The sequence below is a fragment of the Wolffia australiana genome, chromosome 1 (assembly GCF_029677425.1).
Source record: "Wolffia australiana isolate 7733 chromosome 1, ASM2967742v1".
In the NCBI taxonomy this organism is placed as follows: domain Eukaryota; kingdom Viridiplantae; phylum Streptophyta; class Magnoliopsida; order Alismatales; family Araceae; genus Wolffia; species Wolffia australiana.
The window spans coordinates 24,362,952-24,388,762 of record NC_135835.1 but is presented as its reverse complement, the minus strand read 5'-3'; the positions used below and the strand labels follow the sequence as shown (position 1 = coordinate 24,388,762).

The following is a 25,811-nucleotide window of genomic DNA, read 5'->3' as shown; positions in this document are numbered from 1 at the left end:
ATGTATTGCCTTTACATTCATGCACAATGCAGGGCGTCGGATCTTACTGCACTTTGAGGCTGTTGACTCGGCATTCTTTGCGTGGGTGAATGGGGTGAAAATTGGTTTTAGGTGTGTTTTAAAGATTTTGGTATAGTCATGTATTCTATATTATTCTTACCAAATTTTCATGCAATATTTTTACCGAAAGCCTTTTTATTCATTCTCTTCTTTTTCTATGAAGACGTGGTTCCACAATTCTGTTGTTGCTTCGTTTTAAGTAGTACGCTCTCCTAAGTTTTCTGTCTGGAAGGCCAGAAACCTTGCAAATAGTTGGTGTATGCTGACAACCAAATGACTTTTACTTGTTTATTTTATTACATATATAGTTTTGTGCAAAAAGTCCTCTTTCCGCTCCAATATCAGCTATTATGACTGAAATATTCCTGCTTGTGGGGGTTGTTATGTTTATTTCCCTTATGGTTTCTCTTAGCCTTTGCATTTGCCTTCTCTGATTATATGTATTTTTTTCCTTTCGTCCTTGAATCAATAAAAATTCATTTAATGAGTAAATCTACATCTCCAAACAGTTGTCCATAAGCTAAAGAGGCACATTTAAGTCGCTCTTGACTTAGTGAGAAGTTTCAAGCTCACTCATTTCCCTGTTTCTGTTTCCTCCTATGATGAGTTTGCAGACATCACATCTTCACTAAGCCATTCATTAGGTTTGGCATGGAACATTTGACATCTTTCCTTGTCTTGAGGGCGGTTGTAAAGTCTATATTTTTATGGCCCCAGGCACATCTCTCTCTCTTTCCTCTCTCTCGCTCTTTATAGTTTCTTGAAATTTAGCCCCTAATGTTAGCTGATAACAAACTATCCTGCATTTCCTTGACAGCCAGGACAGTCGGCTTCCTGCAGAGTTTGAGATCACAGATTGGTGTTATTCTTTTGAGTCCGGAAAAGACAATATTCTTGCGGTTCAAGTGATGAGATTTAGTGATGGATCATACTTGGAAGATCAAGATCATTGGTGGTTGTCTGGTATTCATCGAGATGTGCTCCTGTTGTCCAAACCATATGTAATATTTTCTTTAGCCCCCCCTCCATTTATCAAAAATAGTTCATATCTTGTTGTGATACTTTTATTTCCAAATTCTTCTCTGAGACAATCTCAGCTTTGTATTTCTTCCACGAAACTTGAACACTCATCCATGCTATTACTTATATCCTAGTTTGTTTTTTTCCTTCTTTCGAGGCATCATTTGGGATAAATTTCGTTCAACTCATAACATGAACCAAATATCATCCCATAAATACGGAAGTTGGCCCTATGGTTTATCAGATATGAACTTTTATTTGTCCTTCATTTATGATGATACACCAATTGAAAGTAGAAACAGAAGAGCTTTCCTAACTTCAAGCTTGAGGACAAGCTGAATCGACAAGGGGGGAGTATTGATTTGTGATACAAGTAGAAGTATCAATGTTCGAAATTCATTATTTCTTCCCTAATGTCTTCCGAATTCGAAATTACAACTTCTAGATCTCTTCCGATCAGATCTTCGCGGATCGGGATACTCTCACCCCGAGGCTGCTCCTCCGTGATCGGCCAAGATCTTGACGATGCCTCTCGAATCTTCCGACTTCTAGTGACTCCTAGTTCTTGGGCGGCCCGACGAGTCGTGCTCCTCCCTCCGATCAGCTGTCGAACTCTCTCCAGCTGCTTCGGCCTCCCGACGTAACTGCCGAGTTACTTTCATGAAAAATCCCCCTTTCATACCTGGACCTCCGTCTTATTTATAGGGAAATACCCTCGGGACTTTATTTAGTAACTTCTTGGTCAACGGCGTTAGTCAACAGGGCACCGATCTGCTCTGTGTTTGTGTTTCCTCTTGTATTTCATTGCATAGAACTTATCAATTTGTTCCTCACACACAAGGGTCGGAGACGATGCAAGAGACAGAAAATCAGTTAAGACACGTGCGGGACCCGCACGTGAGTGATCATTTAAAGGAGCAAGTATAGCGGGGAACGAGGATAGGTTGTTATTCTAAAGATCAAGCCGGTCGAGGAGACCGGAGGCCGGAGCAGCGGGCATCCGCAGCCGGGGAGATGATTGACTGGGAGGGAGATTCTTTACAGCTTTCAAGCATCTAGAAGCTGTGGATTTTTTCAAAGATTTCTTAGTTTGGCACTCTCAGAATTTTTGCATTTAAACTGTGCTAAAACCTAAAATTATAGCAAGGGTGCCACTTTTTGTTTAAAAAATTTTTAGGCAGGCTGTCGTCGTCAACATTCCTCTGCAACAACAGCATGCTGTACTTAGGTATCGAGCGCTGAATCTGGACTCTAGTACCGTGTTACACTTTGAGTTATTATCAAGTTGCTGAAAGCTATAGATGATATCTAGGGCGCCACTTCTTTTCTCTACATTTAGGCAGGACAATGACTACTTCAAGTTTAAGTCATTTTCTTTTGAAAACTGGGGTTTGGTCATATTTCTGTAATTTTCATCGGACTAAGATTACACACAGCTTGTCCAATCACATCTATTTTTCAAAATGGTGTTGTTTGTGATCAATTCAATAGTTTCTTGTTATTGGTGATGCAGATGTTCATTGATGATTTTTTTTTCCTATCAAGACTTGGCGAAGGGTTCATCTCTGCTGATATTCAGGTATATCGTTCCCTAATTTTTTCCGTGCCATTCACTTGCTTTTGTTTGGTTTTACTTTTTGATTTGCATTTATGGAGGCAATAATATAGGTATATCAACCTATACAACCAGTGAGAGCCAGCTTGGTCAATGTCATTTATCAGTATCCTAAAAAACTTTTTTTTCTGTCTCTTTATATGCATTTTAGAAGGTCTGTTTTTAAAATTGTCTCATCCTCTAAATTCTTATCTGCTTCTTAGGATTTTTCCACTTGAAATCTTTCCCTGAAATGGCATGTTGAACCTATATTTTCTGAACTTTATTATGTACATTTTTGTTCTCCAAACTTGATATCAGTTACAGCTCAAAACTTGTGCAATTGGATAAAAACAAAAACTTCGTCCGAAATAATTTTTTGAAGAAGTTTTAATTTTTATTATTCAATTGCACATGTTTAACATGATGCTGTATTAGCTGTCTTTTCTACTGTGCACTAGATGTGACAAATCATGTGAAGACATACTGTACTGAAAAGGGTGTTGCGCACCATGCTCAGTCATCCTGTGACTTGTTCTAGGGTTTGAGATATATGATTTTCTGATGCAAACTCATTAACTCTGCAAATCTTGGCTCTGATAGTGCCCCAGTCAAGATTGGATTCCACGCTCCATCCCGACATTCGTGGACTGTGGCCTGCGGGTTGTGTGTGAGGGCGAAAAGTCGTGGGAACTCCACCTTAAGAATACCTTTCCTGGACCAGTCATCTGTCCAAAATTGGAAACTAGAGCCATGCCCAAGTTTGGATTCAAAAAACTCACTAATACCGCAGAAAACTTGTCTCAGACCTCTCCAGAATGGAGATTCCTCTCGGACACGAATTGAGGGCCTCTCCCAAGCCAGCTCTGAGCCATACATGTCCGTCAAGAGGTTCCCCGCCAGATCGTCCTCTGCTCTCACCATTATTTTCTCCCATTTGGTCAACAAAGCCACATTCACAGATTCCAGATGTTGAATCCCCAATCTTCCCTCATGGACTAGTCTACACACTGCTTCCAAGGAGCCCAAAGACACCACCCTATGTGCGTCAGGTCCAGTTACTCCCCAAAAAAACCTTCTCATTAGACCCGCCAAACACTTTCCCACTCCCGCGGTCATCTGAAAGACTGAAAGATAGAAGATGGGGATTGCTGAGAGAACCGATTGCAATTGCACCAATTGACCTCCCTTGGAGAGGACTCTATTTTGCCAAACCTTCCAGTCTCCTTTCCACCTTCTCTATCACCGGCTGCCGTGCTGCATTCAAGTTGGGCCGTGCCATCAATGGGAGGCCCAAATAACTCATCAGGATTGACCCCAAGGGTGAGCATAGCACATTGGCACATCATGCCTCCTCCTCCGAATAAAGCCTGAATCCCAAAATACCAATATGGCTCGATTGAGCTGTAGCCCTGAGAAGTCAGTGAATAAATCTTGTAATGTGGAGAGGGTTCAAGCTTCTTCCTCCAATCCTTCAATAAAGTATGTTATGTCACCTATGTACTGTAGTAGAGGAATTCCTGCTGGATAGCTGCTGTCTGGAAGCCCTGTTCACATGCTTTCAAAGTACATGTGGCCAAAGTTTCCACGGCGAGGACGAATAATAATGGTGCTAATGGGCAGCCTTGCCGAACTCCCCATTGGGGATGGATCCATTCCCCCTCTGAGCGCTCATTCATTAGGATCGAGAAAGAATGAGATGTAATGCATTGCCGGACCCATGCCACCTACTTATCCCGAAAGCCTCTTTTTTGCATGACTGAACATGAGAAATACCCATCAAGGGAATCACAAGCTTTTGCAAAGTCAACTTTCCACATGAAGTCTTTCGTCTTGTTTCGCTTCCACGCCGCAAGAATCTCTCATTTCACCACACCTGCATCCACTAGCTGCCGTCCAGGGATAAAAGTCGATTAAAAAGGTCCAATTAGAGATCCAATGACCCCCCCCTCAACCGGTTGGCCAATACTTTGGCAATGATTACATAAATAGAATTTTAGAGTGAAATTGACTTAAAGTTCACTTTACTAGATGAGACCGGTTGATCCACTTTAGACCAAAATTCCCGTTACGAAACTCCTCCAAAGTCTCCAGGACATCAGCCCCAACCTGCTCACAGAATTCACTGAAGAAGAATACTGGAAATCCGGCTAGACCTGGTGCGCTTTCACCATTTAACCCTAGGATCATCTCCGGCTTGCGTCCACGATAAACAACCTCACTAGAGTGGTTTGTTGTTCTTGTGTCAGCTTGGATGCCCCTCTCCCACTCCATCTCCACCTATTATGGCCCCCCCATCTTGTCACCTCCTTGAAATGCGCTGCTAAAGCACCTCCACGGCCCGTGCCCCTATGTACTCTTGGTCTCCCACTTACACTCATAGAATTTAGTTTGATCTTCTCTGTCCATTCGCCACCAAGTGGAAAAATCTTGTGTTGGCATCCCCTTCTTTCAGCCACAATTTCTGGGATCGCTGCCTCCAGTTGAGTTCCAGCTTCATGTCTTCCTCCACCACCTCCCTGCATGCTTTTCTTTCCATGAGTTCAGCTTCCACTAATCCACGTGTGTATTCTATGTCATCCAGTTGTCTTACTCTTGCCAGAGCATCATGTCGTCTTCTATTTCTTCCCTCTCAAGTTTTCTTCTTGACTCCAACAAGATGTTGTCTTAGGCCGAAGAGTTGGTATACCAACCTCATCATGGTCATACCTTGCCCAGATTGGGATGTCCACCATGACACCACCTCTTCCTCGTAACCACAATCTGTCCAACTTGAAGTATGTGGGTCTGTTCTACTATGCATTACCTTGCAAATAATGGGGGCATGATCTGATAATGGGCGAGGGAGAGCTCGCACATCAGGGGGCCCCTCTGATTTCCCCAACCAAGCACTTCAGGAGTAGGCTGCTGCGTGGGTCATTTCCGTTCACTCCTGCTTGAATTTCATGTTGTCTTTGAATTTGGTCTGGTGTTGCTCGCTGCTTGTGGAGCCCTTTGACTTTGTCTCCTCCTTGTTGACAGTTGAATTGACGAGGACCTGTCCTGCTACACAGGCGACAAATCACCAGCTCTCTGCATTCTAGGGCTTGATGACCTCACGCAGAGCAGCTGAAACACACATCCACCTTGCCGATGCGTCTCATATGCCTCTCTTCGCTAACAGGCCTTGGTTGTTTATTTTGCCTTGATCTTACTGGTACCCATCCTTGTCTTTGTTTTTCTCCCTTCCCTTGCCTCCCAATTGCCTCTGTCATGCCTTTCCACTCGAGGCTGCTGTCTTGTCATGTCTCCCGACTTTGGGAGTGCTGTGCTTCCCCTTAGCCGAGCTTGGGGCAATCAATAACCTTCATCACGTCCGCTCCCCACCCAGTCTCTATACACTGGAGTCCTCCTTGGCACCATGGGGTTCTGCCTCCCGTCCTCCCCTTCTCTGTTCTGCAAGTAGATTCTCTTCCAATTGAAGCTCCACGCATGCGTCAGAGTTTCTCTATCATGCTGCCCTGATCTATGGCCATGAAACATCTGCTGCCCTCTCCCTTCTCGACCAGGCAAATATCGGTGACAGGTAGAATATCTGAGGTCACCGCCACAAAGCTCCCGTCTTCCATTCATGGACCTGCCTACGCCACCTCCTCTCCTCTTTCTGATCAATTGACCTACCATCGACCAAAACCCTCATCTTCTTCCTCCCATCCCTTTTGAACCGCCTGGACTGTGGCTCCGATTGCGTCTTCCAAGACCTCCTTCTCAAGGGCACCTTCTACTCCGCCACTGCCGCCATCATTGCATCCGCCATCTCGCTGCCTGTCGTCGGCGACAGCAGCGCCAGCGCCTTCCTCCCTGCCGTCACCTTCAAACCCCTGTCGTTCACTGTCAAAGAATCATTCTCTTCTAGTCTCTCTCCAATCAATTCATGGAGAGATCATCCACAAGTTTAGCATTAACTATATATGTGGAAGGATTCTGACCATGGAACAAAACCTAAGCATATGACTCTATAATTATAAGTTCATGAACTTTTTGGCTTCAAAAAAAAATGTTCCTGAACTTTTAAATCTAGAAAATATTCACGGAACTACTGAATTTATTAAAATTTCCATTTATCCGTATAAAATTTTCATTGTTTATCTCTATAAATATTTGACACCATCAAGGTATCTTCTTTGGCAATGATTGACTTATCCTGTTATTAAATTTCTGAATCTATGTAGGTTGATGTAAAAATAGATACTGTTAGAGGTCCATGTGAAGTTTTCTCCAAATTCACTGTCGAAGCAATGCTATGTGACACTACCAACTGGGCGAATCTTCAAGATTATACGGACTTGAAATCTTATAATATTTTGCATTTGGAGCCAAAAGTATTTCCCCCAGGGCAACTTGGTTTTCATGGGCATCAACTTGTAGGAAGATTGGAAACACCGAAACTTTGGTCTGCAGAGCATGTTAGTCATTTTCAGGCTGATCTTGATTTTGATTATGTCAGAATGTGCTTTCATTTACTTAACTGGTGTATTTTTTCCAGGTTGATAAGAGATAAAATGAGTTGACTCCAAAAGAAAATATTTCTGAACATGTTAGTTATTTCACATGAAAAGTTTATTATTATTTGTTGTGAAATCCCCTTGTAGTTTTCCTCTTCTCAAGCCTTAAAATGGTACCTGATCCTTCTCAACCTGTTGTGAAGTGTCATCAGGATCTCATTCTTTGGTTCATCATTTGAACTCATTGTTGTTGGCAGCTGCTATATATCACACATTTCACTCTTTTCTTGTCATTCGATTCAGTCTATATGGTTGTATTTGTTTTACAATTCTCTCATTAAAAAAATTATCGAAAAGATCTGTTAGCTGCAGAATCAAGGATACCTTTCCCACCCGATAATCTTGTCAGCTGTAGGCTCCCATTTGATCGAAATAACAATACATTTTTTTCTTCTTTTGCATATCTAGAGTTGTCACTAGTGGAAGCATCAAGGCTCAATTTATTTAATGATTATTATCATTCTATTCCTTTTGATGAGATGTGTTTGGAGTGGTATGCTCTAAGAGATATCAGCAGATGTTTATCAAAGAGTCATCAGTTTCATGCGTGAGTAATCACTAATTTTATGTTTCTGTGGTACATTTATGAAGTATCTTTTGACGCTGGACAGTGGATGAACTAGTGGGATTCAGATTAAGCAGGGGTTCAATGTGATTTGTTGCCTTGATTCATCTGATAAAAATTAGAAATTAGAGTTGTATCGGAGTCCTATCGAATAAGTGTGGAATACATTATATTGTCATGCCCAAAAAAGTAAATATCTTTCTCTATTTCTAGACCTGAGGTTATTAAAGATTTTGTTCCTAATCATTCTTTATTGATCTTTGTCAGCCTAATTTGTACACCCTTATAATCCTGCTTAAAGATGAAGAGGGAAAGCTTGTTGACTGTGAATCATGCCTGGTTGGGATACGGGAAGTATCACTAGCCCCAAAGCAATTGCTGGTCAATGGTCAACCTGTAATCATATGTGGTGTCAACAGACATGAACATCATCCCCAGCTCGGGAAGACTAATGTGGAAGCATGTATGGTCAAGGTAATGGTGTTCTTCTATCTCGGTTTTTTTGCCCATTCCTAATGGATTTTTTTATCTTTCTACAACATACGTATACATACCTTTGATAGTTCTCCTAAGAAAACTGAAATCAACAAATTATTTAAAAAAAATGAGAGGAAGGTCGTCTGAGATTGGTGATCCTTTCGATATGATAAATATATATAAAATTTATAAATACACACCTGACCTATCATCCTTCGTTCATGTCTCTCTATACCATTAGACGATTGTATTATCCTGGGACTTCCCACTGGTTGAACAGGTGTTTGAGGTTGCACTGGTCGGTACAGATGGAGCCACCATTTCTGGACGGCCAACACAATGGCCATCAACTCCTGTTCATAGGCCGATTTGGATTGTGCATTATGTAGAGGGGCTTGGCTGAAATGAGCAATAGGTTGGACCTGTTGCATGAGGACTGCCCCAACTCATATGCCAAGCATCAGTTTTGAGTGTGGATTTCTGAGAAAGACCAGGCAGAGCAAAGACTGGTGCTGTCGAAAGAGCGTGCTTGAGTGTATCAAAAGCTCCCTGCGCCTCAGTGCTCCAACCAAATTTCCCCTTCTTGAGGAGTTGTGTAAGTGGCCAAGCCAACCATGGGTACCCAGCCACAAAGCACTGATATTAGCCGGCCAAGCCCAAAAACCCTCATATCTCCCTGATACTGCAGGGCGTCTTCCTAGTGGTGATGGCTTCAATCTTGTCGACGTTGGTGGCTACAACTTCACTGAGACCCAATGACCCAACTATTCTGTCGGAGGTTGATAAAACAAACACTTCTTTGGGTTGATGTGTAGGTTGTGTTGCTCAGGAATTCTCACTGCATGGTTCAAGTGGACAGCATGTTCAAAGGTGCATTTACTATAGATTATGTTGAACAATGTACCTGTAGGGAAGAGAGGAGAGGAGAAACGAGATTCCAGAGAATCAACAAACTAACATGACTTAATATTTCCGATGGTGTTCCTTGGCTTATATAGGTGCCAAGTTGTACATCCACGTGGGCTAATAATAGACGGCCCAATACAAGATAGTACCAGAAATGGAAATGAATAAAAAGAAAGAAATGACTAAAAGAAAGAAATGTTCCGGCTGACAGATTAAGATGTTAAATTGAAAAAATGAGGGTGAAGCACTGCAAATACGGCTGAAAGATTGAATTCATTTGTGTCTGGAATGTTGCAGGTGTGTTGGATAACATCCTCGGGCATCCAGATTTGGTGATAGCTTGATTTCAGGTCAAGTTTAGAGAATATAGTCATGCCATGCAGCCCCGCTATCAGTTCTCCCACCACTGATATCAGGAAACGATTGGGGATCGTGATCTTGTTGATAGCGCGAATGGCCACACAAATATGATTGTGGATGGTGTTGTCAGTCTTCTTCACCAAATGAGCTAGGGGAGAGATAAGGGAAACTCACGCACCTGATTTTGCAAGCTCCTATCTCAACGATCCCCATCTTTAAGTATGTAGGTGTGGGGTTGCTATGCCCTGGGATCATTGAATAGACCGGTGTTGTTCATAAACTCGCGCCAGGATCATATCAGATCCCTCACTTGATTGTCAAATAATCAGAGAGTGGTCCAACATTGGACAAGGAAGTGACTGCCCATCGGCAATCAGGAAGCTCTGTAGGAGCTCTATAGAGCACAAGAATTGGTCCAACCGAGATAATGATGTAGAGCCTGCCATACTCCTCCAAGTGCGCACTTAGTCTGCAGGTCCCAAAAGCCCTCTGTGCACAGATCTTGGCTGCTCACTCCGAGGGGTCTATCCTCGAACATCCTGTTTAAGTCACCACTGAACAGCAGTGTAAGTCCCTGAAACTTCAATACCACTTCTACTAGCTCCCCCCAAAGGTTTGCCCCTAGCCCCCTTTTTATTGCACCATAGACTAAGATAACAACCAATTGGAAGCCATCGCTCCTCTTCTTATTTCTCGGTTGTAGTAAACCGCTCCGTCCACAAGTCCTTAGAAAACATCAACCCATTAATGGCCAACACTCAACCACCGGATTGCCCTACCACGTTCACAATCAGGTACTCCTCAAGGAAATCTAGTCCCACGACCATTTAATCCCCACTGCCTTTTTGCTAATATCTCTCTATAGTTCCTTTCCTACACTCATCACAGAGCTCATGTACATTCTAGGAGATCCCCTTCATGGGTGGACAGATCATCCCCTCTCTGCCTCTTCTCCCTCAGTTAACCCACATCTTCGTTCACCACTTTACCCAACTGGTGAAACTTAGATCCTCCTCTATTGGGCACCTTGACCAGCATCGGCCTTGCCTCATGCATTATGTGCTTTCTCTTTTGATCCATGAGGCTACAGCTTGGGACCTCCTCCCTGCACCCCAACTCTTCATCCTCAGCTTCCTTCCCATTCTCGCCCTCCATGTTCTTCTCGGGCACTTTGGGTTATCCCTTCTAGTTTATGTGATAAGAAACTCCAAAATACTTTCAATTACTGAAAAGGGAAGATGATCCCCCGTCTCTCAGGCTTCGTCGATGCCCAGAAACTTGCAACAGTTCTCCAAGCAAGGGAAACAAGATATAGGTCGGTGGAGGAGAGAGGAGAGAAACAGGGAGAATTCCGAGGGAGTGGAAAGATCGTCACTCCAAGATGAGATTCAACCACGTCCAGTTGCAGGGAAGAACATCTGCATGTCAAAGGCGCAGAGGGGTGAGTAAGGAGCTAGCGATCCAGAGCTCGCTGAGGGAAAGGGAGAGGGAGAAGGACTTACGGTGATACTCGCTGGCCTCACTTCCCCAACCTCCAACCCTTAAGTTAGGGTTGCTGTTGGGCTGCTGATGCTTCTTGGGCTGCCGACGCTCGTAAATGCTGCCCAGTATCATATCACTATGCCCATCTCACTATTTCACATGTCCTTCCAGTTTCCCCGAAGCATAGTTCTTCTCTTCTAGGCAACCAGCCACAGCTTTGCACCCATCTCATTCTGCACGTATCACTTTTTCCTTCTGTACCCTATATGATTTTGCCACATATCACTTTTGCCCTACTAGTCCAGTACTTCCCCGAGAAGTGTCTTTGGTTTTCCCACTTGCCATCAGTCTTCTCCTTTGCAACACTACTTACGTATTTCAACGTCTGTTTTCGCCTTCCATTTCTCATCGAGAGGACCTGCAGCCTGGAAACCACTGGAAAATCACCTATCTCCCTGATCACCGGGAAGCGGCGAGCAGGAAACCTCAGATGAGCAGGAGAAATCTCCTCCACCAGAACCTCCTTCATTGGAGCCTCCGTAAGCAGAGATCACAGATCACCAGCCAGAAATCACGTATGTCATCAACCCTTGACCTGTTTCTGCATGCGAAGGAAAGAGAATGACAGTGATGTCGACCCTCAGCCATCTTTTATCGAACTTTGACGTCGACAGCTGTTGTCGTCCCTGCATCCAGCATCGACCCTTAACTTCTGACCGTCAATCTCCATCCTCCAACCATGCTGCTACTCCAACCATCAAGCCCTGGCCTACGATCGTGCTGCTGATCGGACCATCAAGGTCTGACCTCTGACCATCAACCTCCAGCCATCGTCAAGCTCGGACCGCGAAACCTTGACCTTTTGGCATTTTTACTTCCCATGAACTGGCAACCCTTGACCTCTGACCCTTAAGCTCCGGCCTCCAATTGTACTGCTGGTTTGTCTGTCAAACTCTGGCCTTGAATTGTGCTGCTGCTCCAACCATCAAGCTCCAGCCTGTGGTCATCAAGCTCCAGCCTCCGATTGTCAAGATCCAACCTCCGACCCTCATGAAATCAACTATGATAAAAGCAGACTTCTAGAAAAAGGGAGACAACAGTGACCATTACTTACTGTCTCTTGTTCTTTTTTCATGTTCCTTAAATTTCTTTTTCAATCCCCTAAGAAGTATAGCGTAAGTCTCCTGAAAAATATAGATGAATTTATCATGTTCAAATCTCAACTGGTTATACTTTGGGAAAGGTGTGTTATGAGTTCAGTTGCTCAAAATTTGGATCGCGTCCACTACATTCCATTTTTAATTCTTTCGAACGATTTCTTGTATAAACAGACATGGAAATGAGCTGAAAATAGGAGATAAAATGAGTTTCTTTGGGCTTGATGAGGATTTATAGAGACCCTGGAATTATCAAGAAATGACAACAAATCATGTAGTTTCTCTGCTTTAAAAACCTATTCTTGAAGAATCAATTTTTTATCCTTTCAGTGGTTGAACCTTTCTTGGTTAACTGAAAGGGCTCCCAAACAGAATTCAAGATCCACAAGATAAGTATGTGGCATAATCTTGGTAAGAAGATCAGCCAGTCATTAGTGGGAATGTAGATAATCTCAACAAGTTTCCACTCAAGCTTGTCTTTGATAAAGTGATGATTGATCTCCATATGTTTGGTCTGGTTGTGCTGAACAGGATCATGAGCCAAGCTGATCGCAGATTTATTGTCACACCAGAGAGTAGTTGGTTGTGGCAAAGAGAACAACAACTCGTGCAGATGCTTTGTACCCATAGGGCTTCACATATCCCTTTACTGAGTGCTCAAAAGTCAGCTTCAGTGCTTAATAAGGAAACAACTAATTGCTTCTTGCTCCACCAGGTAACAAAGTTGCCACACAAGAAAGAGCAATACCCAGTTGTTGACTTGCGATCGACCTGTGAACCAGCATTATCAGAGTCACTATAAACTTCAAGGTTCAAGGATCTACCTCGGGAAAATGTAAGGCTAAGGCCATGGTGCCCTTCAAGTAAGGGAGAATTCGGTAGACTGCCTGCAAATGACATAGTTTTGGGTGATGCATAAACAAAGGACATTCACGACATAATAAATGTCCGGTTGGGTATGTACTAGATAACTGAGTTTCCCAATAAGTCGCCGGTTGGTAAGACAATCAGTGTCAGGTTCGTTATTGTCGTGTTTAAGTTTGATATATGCTTCCATTGGATTGGAGATGGGCTGGCACCTGTAAATATCAAGTTTCATCTAGAAGGTTGTAGATATATTTCTGCTGGGATAAAGTTATAGACAAGAGGAATGGGTAACCTCAATGCCTAGTAAGTATTTGAGGGGGCCTAAGCTTTTAATATCAAAGTGGTTACTTAGGTGCTTGCTTATGGCAGAAATGCCCAGGGAGAAGTTAGTGGTGCTAATGATAACATCAACATATATGATGAGAATGATGTGGGAATCTGGGGTCCACTGTTAATAGAAAATATTTTGATCGCCATTAGATTGCATATACCCAAGGGGCATTATGGCAACATTATGGGGGTGAGAGAAAAAGCCCAATTGACTACATAGACTCAAACTATAGTAACAGTATCAAACTCATTCATTTTTTGCTGCCATTGCTGCTACCATATTCTTTTGAAAAATAATTGGCATTTATTGCCTATTTGTTAATATTTTCTTATTTTTGTTGTTCAGGATATAATATTAATGAAACAGAATAACATCAACGCCGTCAGAAATAGCCATTACCCACAGCACACAAGATGGTATGAGCTCTGTGACTTATTTGGTTTGTACATGATTGACGAAGCCAACATAGAGACCCATGGCTTTGATCTTTCAAGTACTTTTAAGCATCCATCTCAGGAACCAAGTTGGGCTTTCTCAATGCTGGATCGGGTTATAGGGATGGTAGAGAGAGACAAGAATCACCCTTGTATAATCGTGTGGTCTTTGGGAAATGAAGCTGGTTATGGTCCTAACCATGCTGCAGCCGCAGGTAAATAGACATTGGTTTATGTCGCCTAAGAATTTGATGTCAACTTTAGTTTCCACCTGATGGCAATCTATCTGTAGGTTGGATTCGAGGGAAGGATTCCTCGAGAGTGGTACACTACGAAGGAGGAGGATCTCGAACCCCATCGACAGATATCGTGTGTCCCATGTATATGCGTGTTTGGGACATAGTGAAGATTGCAAATGATCCCGGGGAATCAAGACCATTGATTTTGTGCGAGTATGTCTTCTTTGTGATGCTAACACCCTTTTTGAAAAGATAAATACTTGTTTTTTCCTCATTTTTCCACTTGTACGATATTAGGTACTCTCACGCAATGGGGAACAGTAACGGGAACCTTCATGTCTACTGGGATGCGATTGATGTCACTCATGGACTGCAGGGTGGATTTATTTGGGATTGGGTTGATCAGGTTGGAATTTCTGACACCAGAAACTGTGAACTTGTTGATTCAAAATCCGCATTAATTTAAATTCTTCAAAAGAAATATTGCATGTTCTAGTTTTGATGGACAGTGATTCCCTTAACAGAGTGGTTTCATTTACGTTCCAGGGACTCCTTAAGGAAGGTAAAGATGGCTGCAAGCATTGGGCCTACGGTGGTGACTTTGGTGATATCCCAAACGATCTGAATTTCTGTCTGAATGGTCTCACGTGGCCAGACAGATCCCCTCACCCTGCCATGCATGGTTTGTGTTGTTTAAATAATTCCTGTTTTCTTTGAAAATTTATTTTTTTATTTTAACTGTGAATACACAATCATCTGAAGTTGTTTTTATGTTTCAGAGGTTAAATATGTGTATCAACCCATCAAATTCTATTTCAAGGAAAATATGATCATGGTACTCATATATTCTCTGAGTCTACTTCATGGATTTTGTCTTTTAAATCTTAATATGAATAAAACGTTTACAGATAGAAAATAAACAATTCTTTGAGACAACTGAAGCACTGGAATTTAGTTGGAAACTTGATGGAGATGGGTGCAGTCTGGGTTTTGGGACTCTTGATATTCCTTCAATTAAGGCGCAGAGAAGCTATGCAATAAACTGGGAGAAATATCCATGGTTTTGTCTTTGGGAATCGTCTTCAGCCTCTGAAATCTTCCTAACTATTATCGCTAAACTTAAGCACAATACTCGTTGGGTTGAAGAAGGTCATGTAGTTTCTTCAACTCAATTTTCTTTGCCAAAGGGAAGGACATGGACACCGCATGTAAGTGCAATAGCGTAATTTGGTAGGTTTCAGTTGTATTTTTCCAATTTGATGCAAATTTATATTCAGATTATTTTTTTACCACAGGAAATTCGAATGAAGGAAGACACTGGTTTGTTTGTTGAATCAGTCGGTGAAACTATATTGATTCGGGGGCGCCATGTCGGGGAAGTAGTGGTTAATCAAAAAAGTGGGACAATTGAAAGTTGGGAGGTAAAATTTCAAAGAGTTGCTTCAAGATTCGTGTATAATCTTTGCATTCTTACTTTAACTTCTCTTTCTAAGGATTACTTGTTGTTTTAGTTTTTCCTTTAAATCTGTTCGTTTTCATATGATTCTGATTTTTTAATTGAATAACTAGAAGAAAAGAATTCGACTATTATTACTTCGCAATCAGTATTTTCCTTTAAATATTGGCTGCCAAAACCTACAGTCAGGACAAACTCTAAAGCATTGGAGTCCTTGAGTCGACCTGCCAAAATTCAAATCTTTAAAAAACTGCAACCTCCCAAAAAAATTAAAATTTCCCATTTACTTGAACCACTAAGCTATTTTTTTCTTGAAAATTAGCTGAGGTTTTTACGTTCAAATTAAAAAATTACCCTGCAGAGCCAATCGCTGTAAGCAGTCAATTTACTAGTGCACTATACAAGATTTCTTTATATGAATTTGGGAATCAGTTGAATATTTTTTCTATCAATTAACAGTGTGAGCTTCAGATGGAAACTGACATACTAAAAGATACAATTTTTCGATAATTTTCCTCGGTTTTCAGGTAGAAGGATTACAGCTACTGCATAAGGGCATTCTTCCCTGTTTCTGGAGAGCCCCTACTGACAATGACAAAGGTGGTGGCGAGAACAGCTACGAGAATCAATGGAAGTTGTCATCCCTGGACAGCATGTTATTCCGCGTTGACAGTTGCTCAATTCAGAGCCTAACAGAGCAGAACGTCCAGATCAAGATTGTCTATTACGCATCCAACAGAGGAGAACTTGCTGAGTCCCTGCCCGCCATTTTCAAGGTTGAGGCAACCTATCAGGTCAACGCTACTGGGGACATCATCGTTGACTTTCTGGTCAACCCCAGATCAGATCTCCCATCACTCCCCCGTATTGGGCTGACTTTCCAAATCCAGCAGAGTCTGGATCAGGTCAAATGGTACGGTAGAGGCCCATTTGAGTGCTACACTGACCGAAAGGAGGCGGCCCATGTGGGCATATACGAGAAAAAAGTTGAGGACATGCATGTGCCTTATATATCCCCTGGGGAGTGTTCAGGTAGAGCTGAAGTCAGATGGGTTGCCTTTCTTAATGGCCGTGGGGCTGGTCTGTTTGCTGCTGCTTATAAAGACTCCCCTCCTATGCAAATGAGTGCTAGCTTCTATAGCACTGAGGAGCTCCACCGGGCCACTCATGAGGAAGACCTCATCAGAGGAGAGAACATCGAGGTATAATCTAGTCCAATGTTTTTGGTGGAACTTATCAATCGTGGGGTAGACCCTAGTATAACTATAATTGTTCTAATTTAATTTCATTTTTTTTCTTAGAATTAGATTAAAAAAGTTTTTATTGAATTATCAATTCATATTGACTACATTTTTATAATTTTTTATAGTTCTATTTAATTATCAATTTAAGTATTTCATTCTTATGAATTTTGATTATATATTAAAATTATATATATTAGTTTTCTTGTAGTTTATTATTTTTCCTCTTTAAGCACCAATTTCTAGCAATGTCCTTATGAATCTTTATGGGTCGGATACGTTGTCCACACTTACTGGATCCGACATCCAATCCAAATAAGAGGAGATTATAAACCTGTTAAATTTCAATGTATTTTCTGCCCACAATGCGGATTCATTGGTGTCATGGTACTAGTTTATAGTTTGCCCCATTGTTATTTTACTATGTTGATATTTTTGGCTCACACATGCCTGCTTTTGTTTTTTTCAACTGTGGGTCTATTCTAGTTCAGCGTGAGTAGCGTGGGAGTTTCTAGACCTCTTTAAGTTCAATCTTGGTTTTATCCAAATGTATTTTTTTAGATGGTGAATTTTATTCGAACGATTAAAACTGAACTTTGTCCATGGAGATGTTACATATTTATCCTTGTTTCAGGTGCATCTTGACCACAAGCACATGGGTCTGGGTGGGGACGACAGCTGGACCCCGTGCGTTCATGAACAGTATCTAATTCCGCCAGTTGAATATTCATTTTCCGTAAGGCTTTGCCCTGTCAGACCCTCCAATTCTTGCGAAGAACTCTACGATTCTCAGCGCCCAAAGTAAAGAAAGGAATGTGAAAAGGATGTCTTCGACAACCGGGCAAGCTCCCTACGTACTTACCTTTTTGTCCTCTCCTTCGTTATTTCACCCAAATGTTTATGTTTCCCACGTCTTTGAACCGCGCATCTTTTATCTGCCCGTGTCCTTTCTGCTCACAAATACATTTGAATAAAAAATTTGCGTTTTGCTTGTTTTGTTGATGAAAAAACTTGCATGCACAAATTTTACATCCCATACTTAGCTCTGGAACTTTGTTTCTTCCTAGTTTTAGGCTTTTCAGAATTTTTTCTGCTACAGATATTTTAAATGTGATTAAATTTGGATGAGAAATATATTGCATGCCTATTTTGTTTGTTTCTCAGAAGTCAGATAAGAAGATGCATGCGTCAACTAGTTGGGCTGAGAGATCCCTCACCTTTGGTTCCTATTTTTTTACTAAAAGCAAACAACTTTTAAGATCTCTATTTGTTTCGTTCTCTACAATAATCCTTCCAACTAATTAAATCATCTGTCTGCAACCGTTCACATTTCGTTTTACGACTAGATATAGCATACACTATTAACAAAACCATTCATATTTTTTTAGTATTTTAAGAAAACCTATTTCTCTTTTACAGTTTTTTTTTGGTTTATAGATTTATCTAGAAGTACATTCCTTCGAAAAAAGGGTTTTGTTTCTTACCTATATGTAATAAAAAGTACATCATAACAAAACCTACATCTCTTGGTCATTGCTTCTGAATATATTTGGATAATACATATGCGAAATGTAAAAATATGGATGAATTAAATGGAAAATCCGCTATATGATTCATAAAACATAAAAGTATACCATCAACCCTTCTTCTTGGACAGCAAAATCCTGCGTTCAACCTCCCTTTCTGCCATCTGGACATGAAACTCAGGCCCCAGCATGTCCTTGATATCCATCTTCGAGGAAACGCACGCCTTCGCCGCCTCCACCACAGCCTCCACCGTCAGACTGAAGCCCAATGAGGAAATGACACGTACCCCATTTGCTATCCTGCATATATGCTGCCTTGTATCCAAGGAAATGTCGGATTTGCCCCTGGGCTGCCCTTCCCCTTCTGGAATGCTGATGTGTCCGCCGACCCAGACGAGACCATTGCAGCCAAGGATGAGGTCGAGTCCGTATTCCTCAAGGTAGTGGAAGTGCTGCTTTCGTCGCTTCACCAGGTAAGGAGGCACTCTGAGCAGCTGCCCATTCATGAGCTGCAAAATATTGAAATTTAATTAGTATTCGTGTTTTGTTTCGAAAGAAAGATAGGGAAGATCCCACAAAGTTGGTGACCCCCCCAATAAGATAAAACAAAAATGATCGTTAAGTACTAACTGAAAGGAAATAGTACTTTTTTCCCATTCAGGAAAAAGTAAGACTTCTTCCCCTGTAGGCGTTTTCTTCAAGTTGAGAAAAGTTTTTGAACTTTTTTTGAAGAGTTAGTCTCTCTCAGAAGAAAGTTTACTGTGTAAATTAGGCTTTTCATTCAGAAAAGTTGTCTCGAATTATGTGTTTACATCAGAAAAGTAAGGTTTAAAACTTAAGTTATATCTGAGTTTGGATTTTTTTCAGAGTATAAAACTGTCTTCTCCAATTTTTGGTTTTCCTATACTTCAGAGAAGTAGGGTTCTCCTTTAAATTAGGGTTTTTCTCCACCACGCGTTCTATCCACTTCCATTTTTTTCCTAATTTTGGGGTTTTGGCTATTTAAGAAACAGAGAATTTCAAAAAAAAGGAAACAGAGACTTTCTCTCCTTTTTTTGTATTTCTATGTAAAATATGCAAAGGATTTGAGAATTCATCATTAGAATCCTCTAAACTTTTCTGCTTGAAAGAAGGGTGCATGAACCGAACCTTTCCATACTTGAGACTTCTTGCTTGCAAATGAAGGCTTCCATCATGCTGGAATCCACGGACCTCAGCCTGGCATAAAGAAAAAAAAATGAAATTGATATACCATGCAAAGATATACAACATTTTTACAAGTTAGACCTAACTTATATGTTTCCTGGCCTTCAAGATATACTTTTACGAGGTGAAACTTTGATCTAATTTGATTACTTGAAACTCAATGACCTGCTCTTGGTGTTGGACGATGGTGATGATTTTGTCATCATCGTTGTTATCAAAATAGTTCATGTATGTGGATAACAGTGATGATCATCATGCTGCTCCATTTGTATTATCACCATGCCGGAATCCAGAAGACAAGAGGACAATGACGAGTTGTCATCGTCCGCTTGTCATTTGTCCTTGCCAGATGATGACGAAGACATCAAATTCATCATTACAATACGAATGACGATGTAAATGATGAATTTCGATGTCTTCATCGTCATCATGGCAAGGACAATGACGACTCGTTAACGTCCTCTCGTCTTCCGAGAGAGTCATAATAGCAACTGCATCCAACTTACTACCAAAACATAAATAACAATAATATATTAGTTAGATGTTGTCATCGTTTCATTATAAGAATGACGAGAGACGAGAAATGATTTTGTCATCTTCATCCAGATGCAGACGAATGACGAGGAAGATAATGACTTGAAGATCAAAGCATGTTTTCATATTCGCCATCACCAATAAAATGAGAAGCGTCAAACCATCAAAGTGACAAGGGAAAATGCAACTCACACAGATTACATCATTTTCCTCGAAAATACTTCGCATGTTGAGCTCGTCGGTGGCAGTTCGCCGTCTCTAATAAAAGCAAAAGGATAAGAAAAACGTATAACTCTCTGAAATACAACCACAGAAAATCAAAAACTCCGCATTGAGCTATGAAACAGATCCGGTTGTTGTTAATATATGATAGGAATCTGATATGAGCCAACCCAAGAAATACAAGAGAGGACATGCACGGCGGGGGGCACATGCAGGCCCTTACTGAAGGATATAGCCTAAAGAAGCTGAGATACTTTGATTCAGGATGTTTCGTCGTCCTCTTCGGACGACACGGCCGACTTGACAGTGTCACAGTATTTCCTGTTCTTCTCTATCTCCTGTACTCTCTTTCTCTCTAGTTGCTGAAATGCTCACCCAATCTTGAATTCTCAGTCAGAGTACTATTGTGATTGGAAAATCCATCATTCATTCTGAAGTTTCTCATTCTTGAGGATTCTTGGATTTGATCGGATCAGGGAAGATCCAAATCACAATCGTGGTAGATGAAGTTCTTCTTTTGGGCTTTAAAGCAAAGAATTATACAATTATTTGTTAAATTTTTTATAATTCATTAAGTTCTCAGAATGATTCAAAGCCCATTGCAATAAAGATCAGTTAATACCTGAATGCCGTCAGGCAAATTCATAGATGAAAGCATTAATACTGCATCTTGGCTGAAGTTGATCTCTAATCTCCAGAGTTTTGTAGCGACCTGCAGCAAAAAAATATGAGTCGGCGGAAGTAATCGTAATGTGCACCTTTTTGAGAAATTCAAGAGATTTTGGGGCAAAATTCCCAGCAGAATATTACAAATTATGACAATGATTTCTATTAATGGTTGAAACAATCTCAGTAAAGACTGAACATCGGCATATAGAAAATTGGGAAATGGAACTCCTAGAGATTGACGAAAAGGCCAAGAATAAATTCAAATACTATAATTTGAAAAACTTAAAAAAAAAAGAATTAAAAAGATCAGTTTCTTGCTCATTCGCTTTTGGGTTCAATAAATATTTGAATCAGGATTATATCGACTTGATCTTCCAAGCATAACAAAATTTCCTTCTCCAGAATGAGGAATTGATTATTATATATGATTGTTTTGCCGGATAGATATGGTATTCCAGGACCGGTCGTGTCACGAATGTTCTGGAGTGTTTTATGTCGCAATGGGTTTTTTGGGGATGGAGGGAAGAGGGTCAATTCTGGTCTCCCATGCATTTCACATTATTACATATATTTGGCTTTGGGTTGGTCACTGATCTCGGTCATCTTCCATCTTTTTCTTAAAAAAAGGAATATATCAACTTGAATTGCACAGAAAATAAATAAAAATATCAACTTACAAAAAGAACTAAAACCATACCTCGATCACACGTCCAACAATAATGTCTCCAACCTCAGGTTTGTATCTGTAAAAATCACAACCAATAGTTTCTTCAATATCTGAGGATTGATGAATATAAACGGTGTGTTTTTTATCATAGTACAGATGATCAGGGATAAATAAAAATCTTTCTAAAAAGATTAAAGCTCCCAAGTCCTAGATGAAGCCCACATGATGATCCCTCCACCGTTTTGGGAGCAACGTATAACACTTTTGGAACCATAGGAGATGCAAACATCGCCCTTAACTGAAGGACTTCCAAAGAAAGTTAGCCAATGAATTTTACAAAATTGACCAGTAAACACTGCCCACTACTGGTTAAATGATATCTTCCACACTGATGGGAACTGCGAAGGCTGATCCTTATTTCATGTCATTGTGATTTACTCATACTATATTTGACATTCTTTGCACGAAACATTTGAAGATCTTCGAAAAATTTCCACCCATTTGGTCAAAATTATAAGCAGGCAGCATGGAAAGATGAAAAAATACAAGGAAGGTACTTCCAGAACAACAACAAAAGAAAAAAAAATTACCTAGACCGATGTGTGCGCACATACACCAGCTTGTTCACCCGCTCAATAACGCCGCACAAGGTAGCCACGATTTGTCCATCCATCTCCAAAGTTCCATGGCCTCTAAACAGCAAAGCAAGACCGGCCCAATCATCGAGAGATAAAGACAAACACAAAAAATCCGGATATAATTTCATACGATAAATATATTTGAGAGCCTTTAGAGAAATTATTTCACAGATGATGCGCGAGTCAGTTATCAGCGATGAGCCTGCCTTTTAGAAAAACGCTGAATAGGCAAAATACAAAACCAATTAACAACATTATGCTGATTTCTCTCAAAAATAAAGGAATTCATCAACATGAACAAACTCAGAACAGATTATGATAATTTTCAAAAAAAATAAAGAAATATAAAAACTCGAAAAAAACCCACACCAGATTGTGATAAATTCTCTCAAAAATAATGAAATGGAGCAACATGAACAAGACCCACGACAGATAATGATAATTTCTTTTTAAATGATGAAATGCAACAACATGAATAAAACCCACGACAGATGATGATAATTTCCCTCGATAATAATGAAATTTATAAATATGAACAAAAACCCACGACAGATTATGAAAATTTCTCTCAAAATGATGAAATGTGGCAGCATGAAGAAACCCGAAAACAAAGTGTGATAATTTCTCCCAAGATAAAGAAATAGGACAACATGAACAAAACCCACAACAAATTATGATTGTTTCTCTCACTTGAGGACGCCATCTTCTGGGTTGGCAGGAATCTTATCGGCCACGGCGACAGCAGCACCAGAGTGCGCAGGACAGAGTTCTTGGAGCTTGTGGAGAGCCGTGTTGAGCCTCACCCGCTGCGTTTGGTTCAGCCTCAGCTGACGGAGCTGCAAATCCCTCATTTTCTCTCTCTCTCAAGAACGACAGTCCGAATGGGGTCGAGGTTGACGGATTTGAATGCACTTTTTACACCAAGCCGAGAAGGGTTTATGGCGGTGACTGGTCTTTGCGTTTTATCTTTGGATAATTGGGTTGGTTGAGGAGAGCATGGTGGCCCAAAGGAGCATGACTTTTCAACAACCCTGCAAAGGGTTTATCATTTTCAACGTCATCTTCATTGTTATCGTCATCGTCATCTTCATCGTCATCGTCATCGTCATCGAAAGAAAAATCCAAAAGAACAAATGAAATTGTTGAGCACTACTTTCTGATTTCTTTATTTTTCATTAGTATCTTTCTATAATGGCCCACTGGATTGACCATAAAGATTTTCTCTATGATACTCTGTAGCTAACCATTATTCATTACTGAGTTGAGGCTAAACATCTTTCTTCTCCGAGGGGTCTCTTTCTTATTCCAAATCCGGAGTTCTTGAAAGATAAAAAGGATACAAATATAATTTGGGCACCATATGGTGACATCATGTATTATATTTACAGGAGTACCATACCAGCAAGACATGAACATGGCATTGTTGACAAGATTAGGGGACTGGAGGAAAACATGGGCATGAAGGTCTTGAGAGGCGTTCATGGTACAGAGACGTGAGATTCACTTCAGTTTATTTTCTCAAGGGTGAATCTCACGTCCTCACCACTATAACATTTCATCAATGTGTAGTTATGTACAATGACAGTATAAAAGCAATGGACGGTTGGTGAGGGAACATAGGATGGATTGGACCCTAAACATTACAATGAATGGGATAAAATAGCTAAATGGAGAGGAGGGCATCAATGGATGTGTAGGGTTCACAGTTTTTCTCCATGTTACATGACACTTACAAGACTTAGAAAATGAGATCTAGGGTAAGGTTTGACAAAGTAAATACAAGCACAAGGGCCTAGTCATTTATGCCATAAATTATGGGAAAGATTTTAAGATGGATGAAAGGGAAAGAATACTAGAGGGGTGACTGATAATCTCTAAATTTGGGTTTTTATTCGTCGTTGGTAATGAGATTATTTAATAAATATATAAACCAGTACTTAGTAACTTTTAGCTAGTGATCAGTATGGATCGTCTCCATAGGGAATGATGATTAAGGACTTAATGTTCTTAATATGGTGATTATTGAGATGAGAAGAGGCAATTTTTAATATGAAGTCAAATGACGAGAAAATAAGAGGCAAATAGTGATATCGAGTCAAGGAGAGTAGATAGTGATAATCCAAGTTTGAAACAAACAAATGAAAGCGGGAATGAATAATGATGACATGAGGCGTGACAGGAGTAGGGTAGAGAACGAGTCAGATTCAATCATTAGCGACTAAGTGACAAGTATAATGATGGTAAGATGTGATTTTGAAGATGTATGAAGACGGCGTGATGGTGAGATGTAATCATGGATTCAAATTATGCTATCAATGATGTTGAGAAAGAGCAATCTAAGGCAGAGATGGTTACCATAACTCCTTACATTCCATCGGGATCATGGTGATTTGCGAGTGCCGGTAAGCTCTCCCCCTTCTCTGATTCTTCGTCTCACACACCCAAGGCACTGAGAACACAATTGATGGATCTGAAAACTCACTATCTTTCAATCAGCCCACATGAGTAGGAAGCAAGTTTAAGGATGATTTTGAAAATAATCCAAACCTCTATTTATATATCAGAGGGTATGGATGGAAAGAGGAGGGGAAGAACCCTGAAAGTTTCAGCTCAATCGGACATGTGGATCGTCAGATATCACATTTCGAATTTAGAGCAATAATAACCCTCTATTTTTCTCTTTCCTCATCATCAGCACTGATGATTCCTCTTTTTCCATTTTGGTTGAGCTATAAATTCATCAAATATTCCACAATGATTTTGATTGCCTCCTCTTCCATGTTAGCGCGCTTCAAATTTGTCACGTGTACCTGCAAGAGAAAAGAAAAACATGCTTTTTATTATTCCTTTTATCGTACGATGTGGCATCGTGTCGCTGAGTGCCACGTCATGGAATATTCTCCTTTTCTATTTTTTTAGTGAATGACGTGCTGATACACGTCATTCACGTCAGAAAAAAAGAAGATGCCTTGGTCATTATATCTGACGTGACGCATGTTTCTGTGCGACGTGTGAATACCTTTTTATCTTTTTAATCAATAGCAGGGGTACATGTGTGCACCACACGTACCACCTCAATTATTGACTCACTTTTTCACCCTTATTTAATTATTTTCTTCCTTGATTCTGAATCGTGTTTATCATGATTTAAAATGTTTTTTTTCATTAGTCCACATTTCCTCCTATGGAAAAATTGTGTTTGTGTGTCAGCTCATGATTGGCGCATAATGTCATTGCGATCCGTGATGCCATAAATGCGCATTTGTGTAATGATTATCGTAATTAATCATTGCGCAAGTGTGTGATTGGTTGCCATTCGACGAATTGAATGGCCAAACGGGCAGGCGCATTATTCAACCAAATTTTTTTTTAATAAGTTATTATAAAATAAATAATAAGTCATAAAAATATAATGAATATATTTCAACTTCAAACATTCTTATATCTTTGAATATAAGTTCAAAAAATTCTTAAAAAATATATTCTGAATCATAAAATTGTGCTCTTTAAGGATATGATGTCAGAAAAATCCTCAAATTTTTATTAAATCTATAAAAAATCAGAATAACAATCTATTAAATAGATTTAATCATCTTAAGCTTGATAAGACACATAT

At 40.5% G+C, this 25,811-nt stretch overlaps 2 protein-coding genes across 3 annotated transcripts in view; one reads left to right on the top strand and one right to left on the bottom strand.

Moving 5' to 3' along the window:
- The window catches only part of LOC144711998 (glycoside hydrolase family 2 protein), a 29,546-nt gene extending 11,817 nt beyond the window's left edge, over positions 1 to 17,729 (top strand). For both annotated transcript variants that reach the window (XM_078586176.1, XM_078586183.1), the window contains exons 5-18: positions 33 to 111; positions 878 to 1,061; positions 2,594 to 2,659; positions 6,886 to 7,119; positions 8,051 to 8,257; positions 13,709 to 14,012; positions 14,090 to 14,249; positions 14,334 to 14,442; positions 14,583 to 14,718; positions 14,816 to 14,871; positions 14,945 to 15,244; positions 15,332 to 15,457; positions 16,020 to 16,694; positions 17,368 to 17,729. In XM_078586176.1, coding sequence (XP_078442302.1) covers positions 33 to 111; positions 878 to 1,061; positions 2,594 to 2,659; positions 6,886 to 7,119; positions 8,051 to 8,257; positions 13,709 to 14,012; positions 14,090 to 14,249; positions 14,334 to 14,442; positions 14,583 to 14,718; positions 14,816 to 14,871; positions 14,945 to 15,244; positions 15,332 to 15,457; positions 16,020 to 16,694; positions 17,368 to 17,538 — 2,807 coding nt within the window. In that variant the 3' untranslated portion in view covers positions 17,539 to 17,729. The remainder of the gene's footprint in view (positions 1 to 32; positions 112 to 877; positions 1,062 to 2,593; positions 2,660 to 6,885; positions 7,120 to 8,050; positions 8,258 to 13,708; positions 14,013 to 14,089; positions 14,250 to 14,333; positions 14,443 to 14,582; positions 14,719 to 14,815; positions 14,872 to 14,944; positions 15,245 to 15,331; positions 15,458 to 16,019; positions 16,695 to 17,367) is intronic.
- Positions 17,730 to 18,238: 509 nt separating this feature from the next.
- RRP4 (ribosomal RNA processing 4) lies at positions 18,239 to 23,142 on the bottom strand. Its single transcript, XM_078586189.1, has 7 exons — positions 22,886 to 23,142; positions 22,148 to 22,249; positions 21,588 to 21,633; positions 20,844 to 20,933; positions 20,192 to 20,257; positions 19,409 to 19,477; positions 18,239 to 18,768 (listed from the first exon to the last, which is right to left on the bottom strand). The coding sequence occupies exons 1-7, from the start codon at positions 23,044 to 23,046 to the stop codon at positions 18,370 to 18,372; spliced, it is 933 nt and encodes a 310-aa protein (XP_078442315.1). The 5' UTR covers positions 23,047 to 23,142; the 3' UTR covers positions 18,239 to 18,369.
- Between the last annotated feature and the right edge of the window lie 2,669 nt (positions 23,143 to 25,811).

Excerpts from the sequence above, each read along its gene's own strand:
- RRP4 (XM_078586189.1), bottom strand. The coding sequence starts at position 23,046 with ATGAGGGATTTGCAGCTCCGTCAGCTGAGGCTGAACCAAACGCAGCGG. Across the intron at positions 21,634-22,147 it reads GTGCGCACACATCGGTCTAG|ATACAAACCTGAGGTTGGAG; the intron begins GTAATTTTTTTT and ends TGATTTTTACAG. Across the intron at positions 18,769-19,408 it reads GAAGTCTCAAGTATGGAAAG|CTCATGAATGGGCAGCTGCT; the intron begins GTTCGGTTCATG and ends AATATTTTGCAG.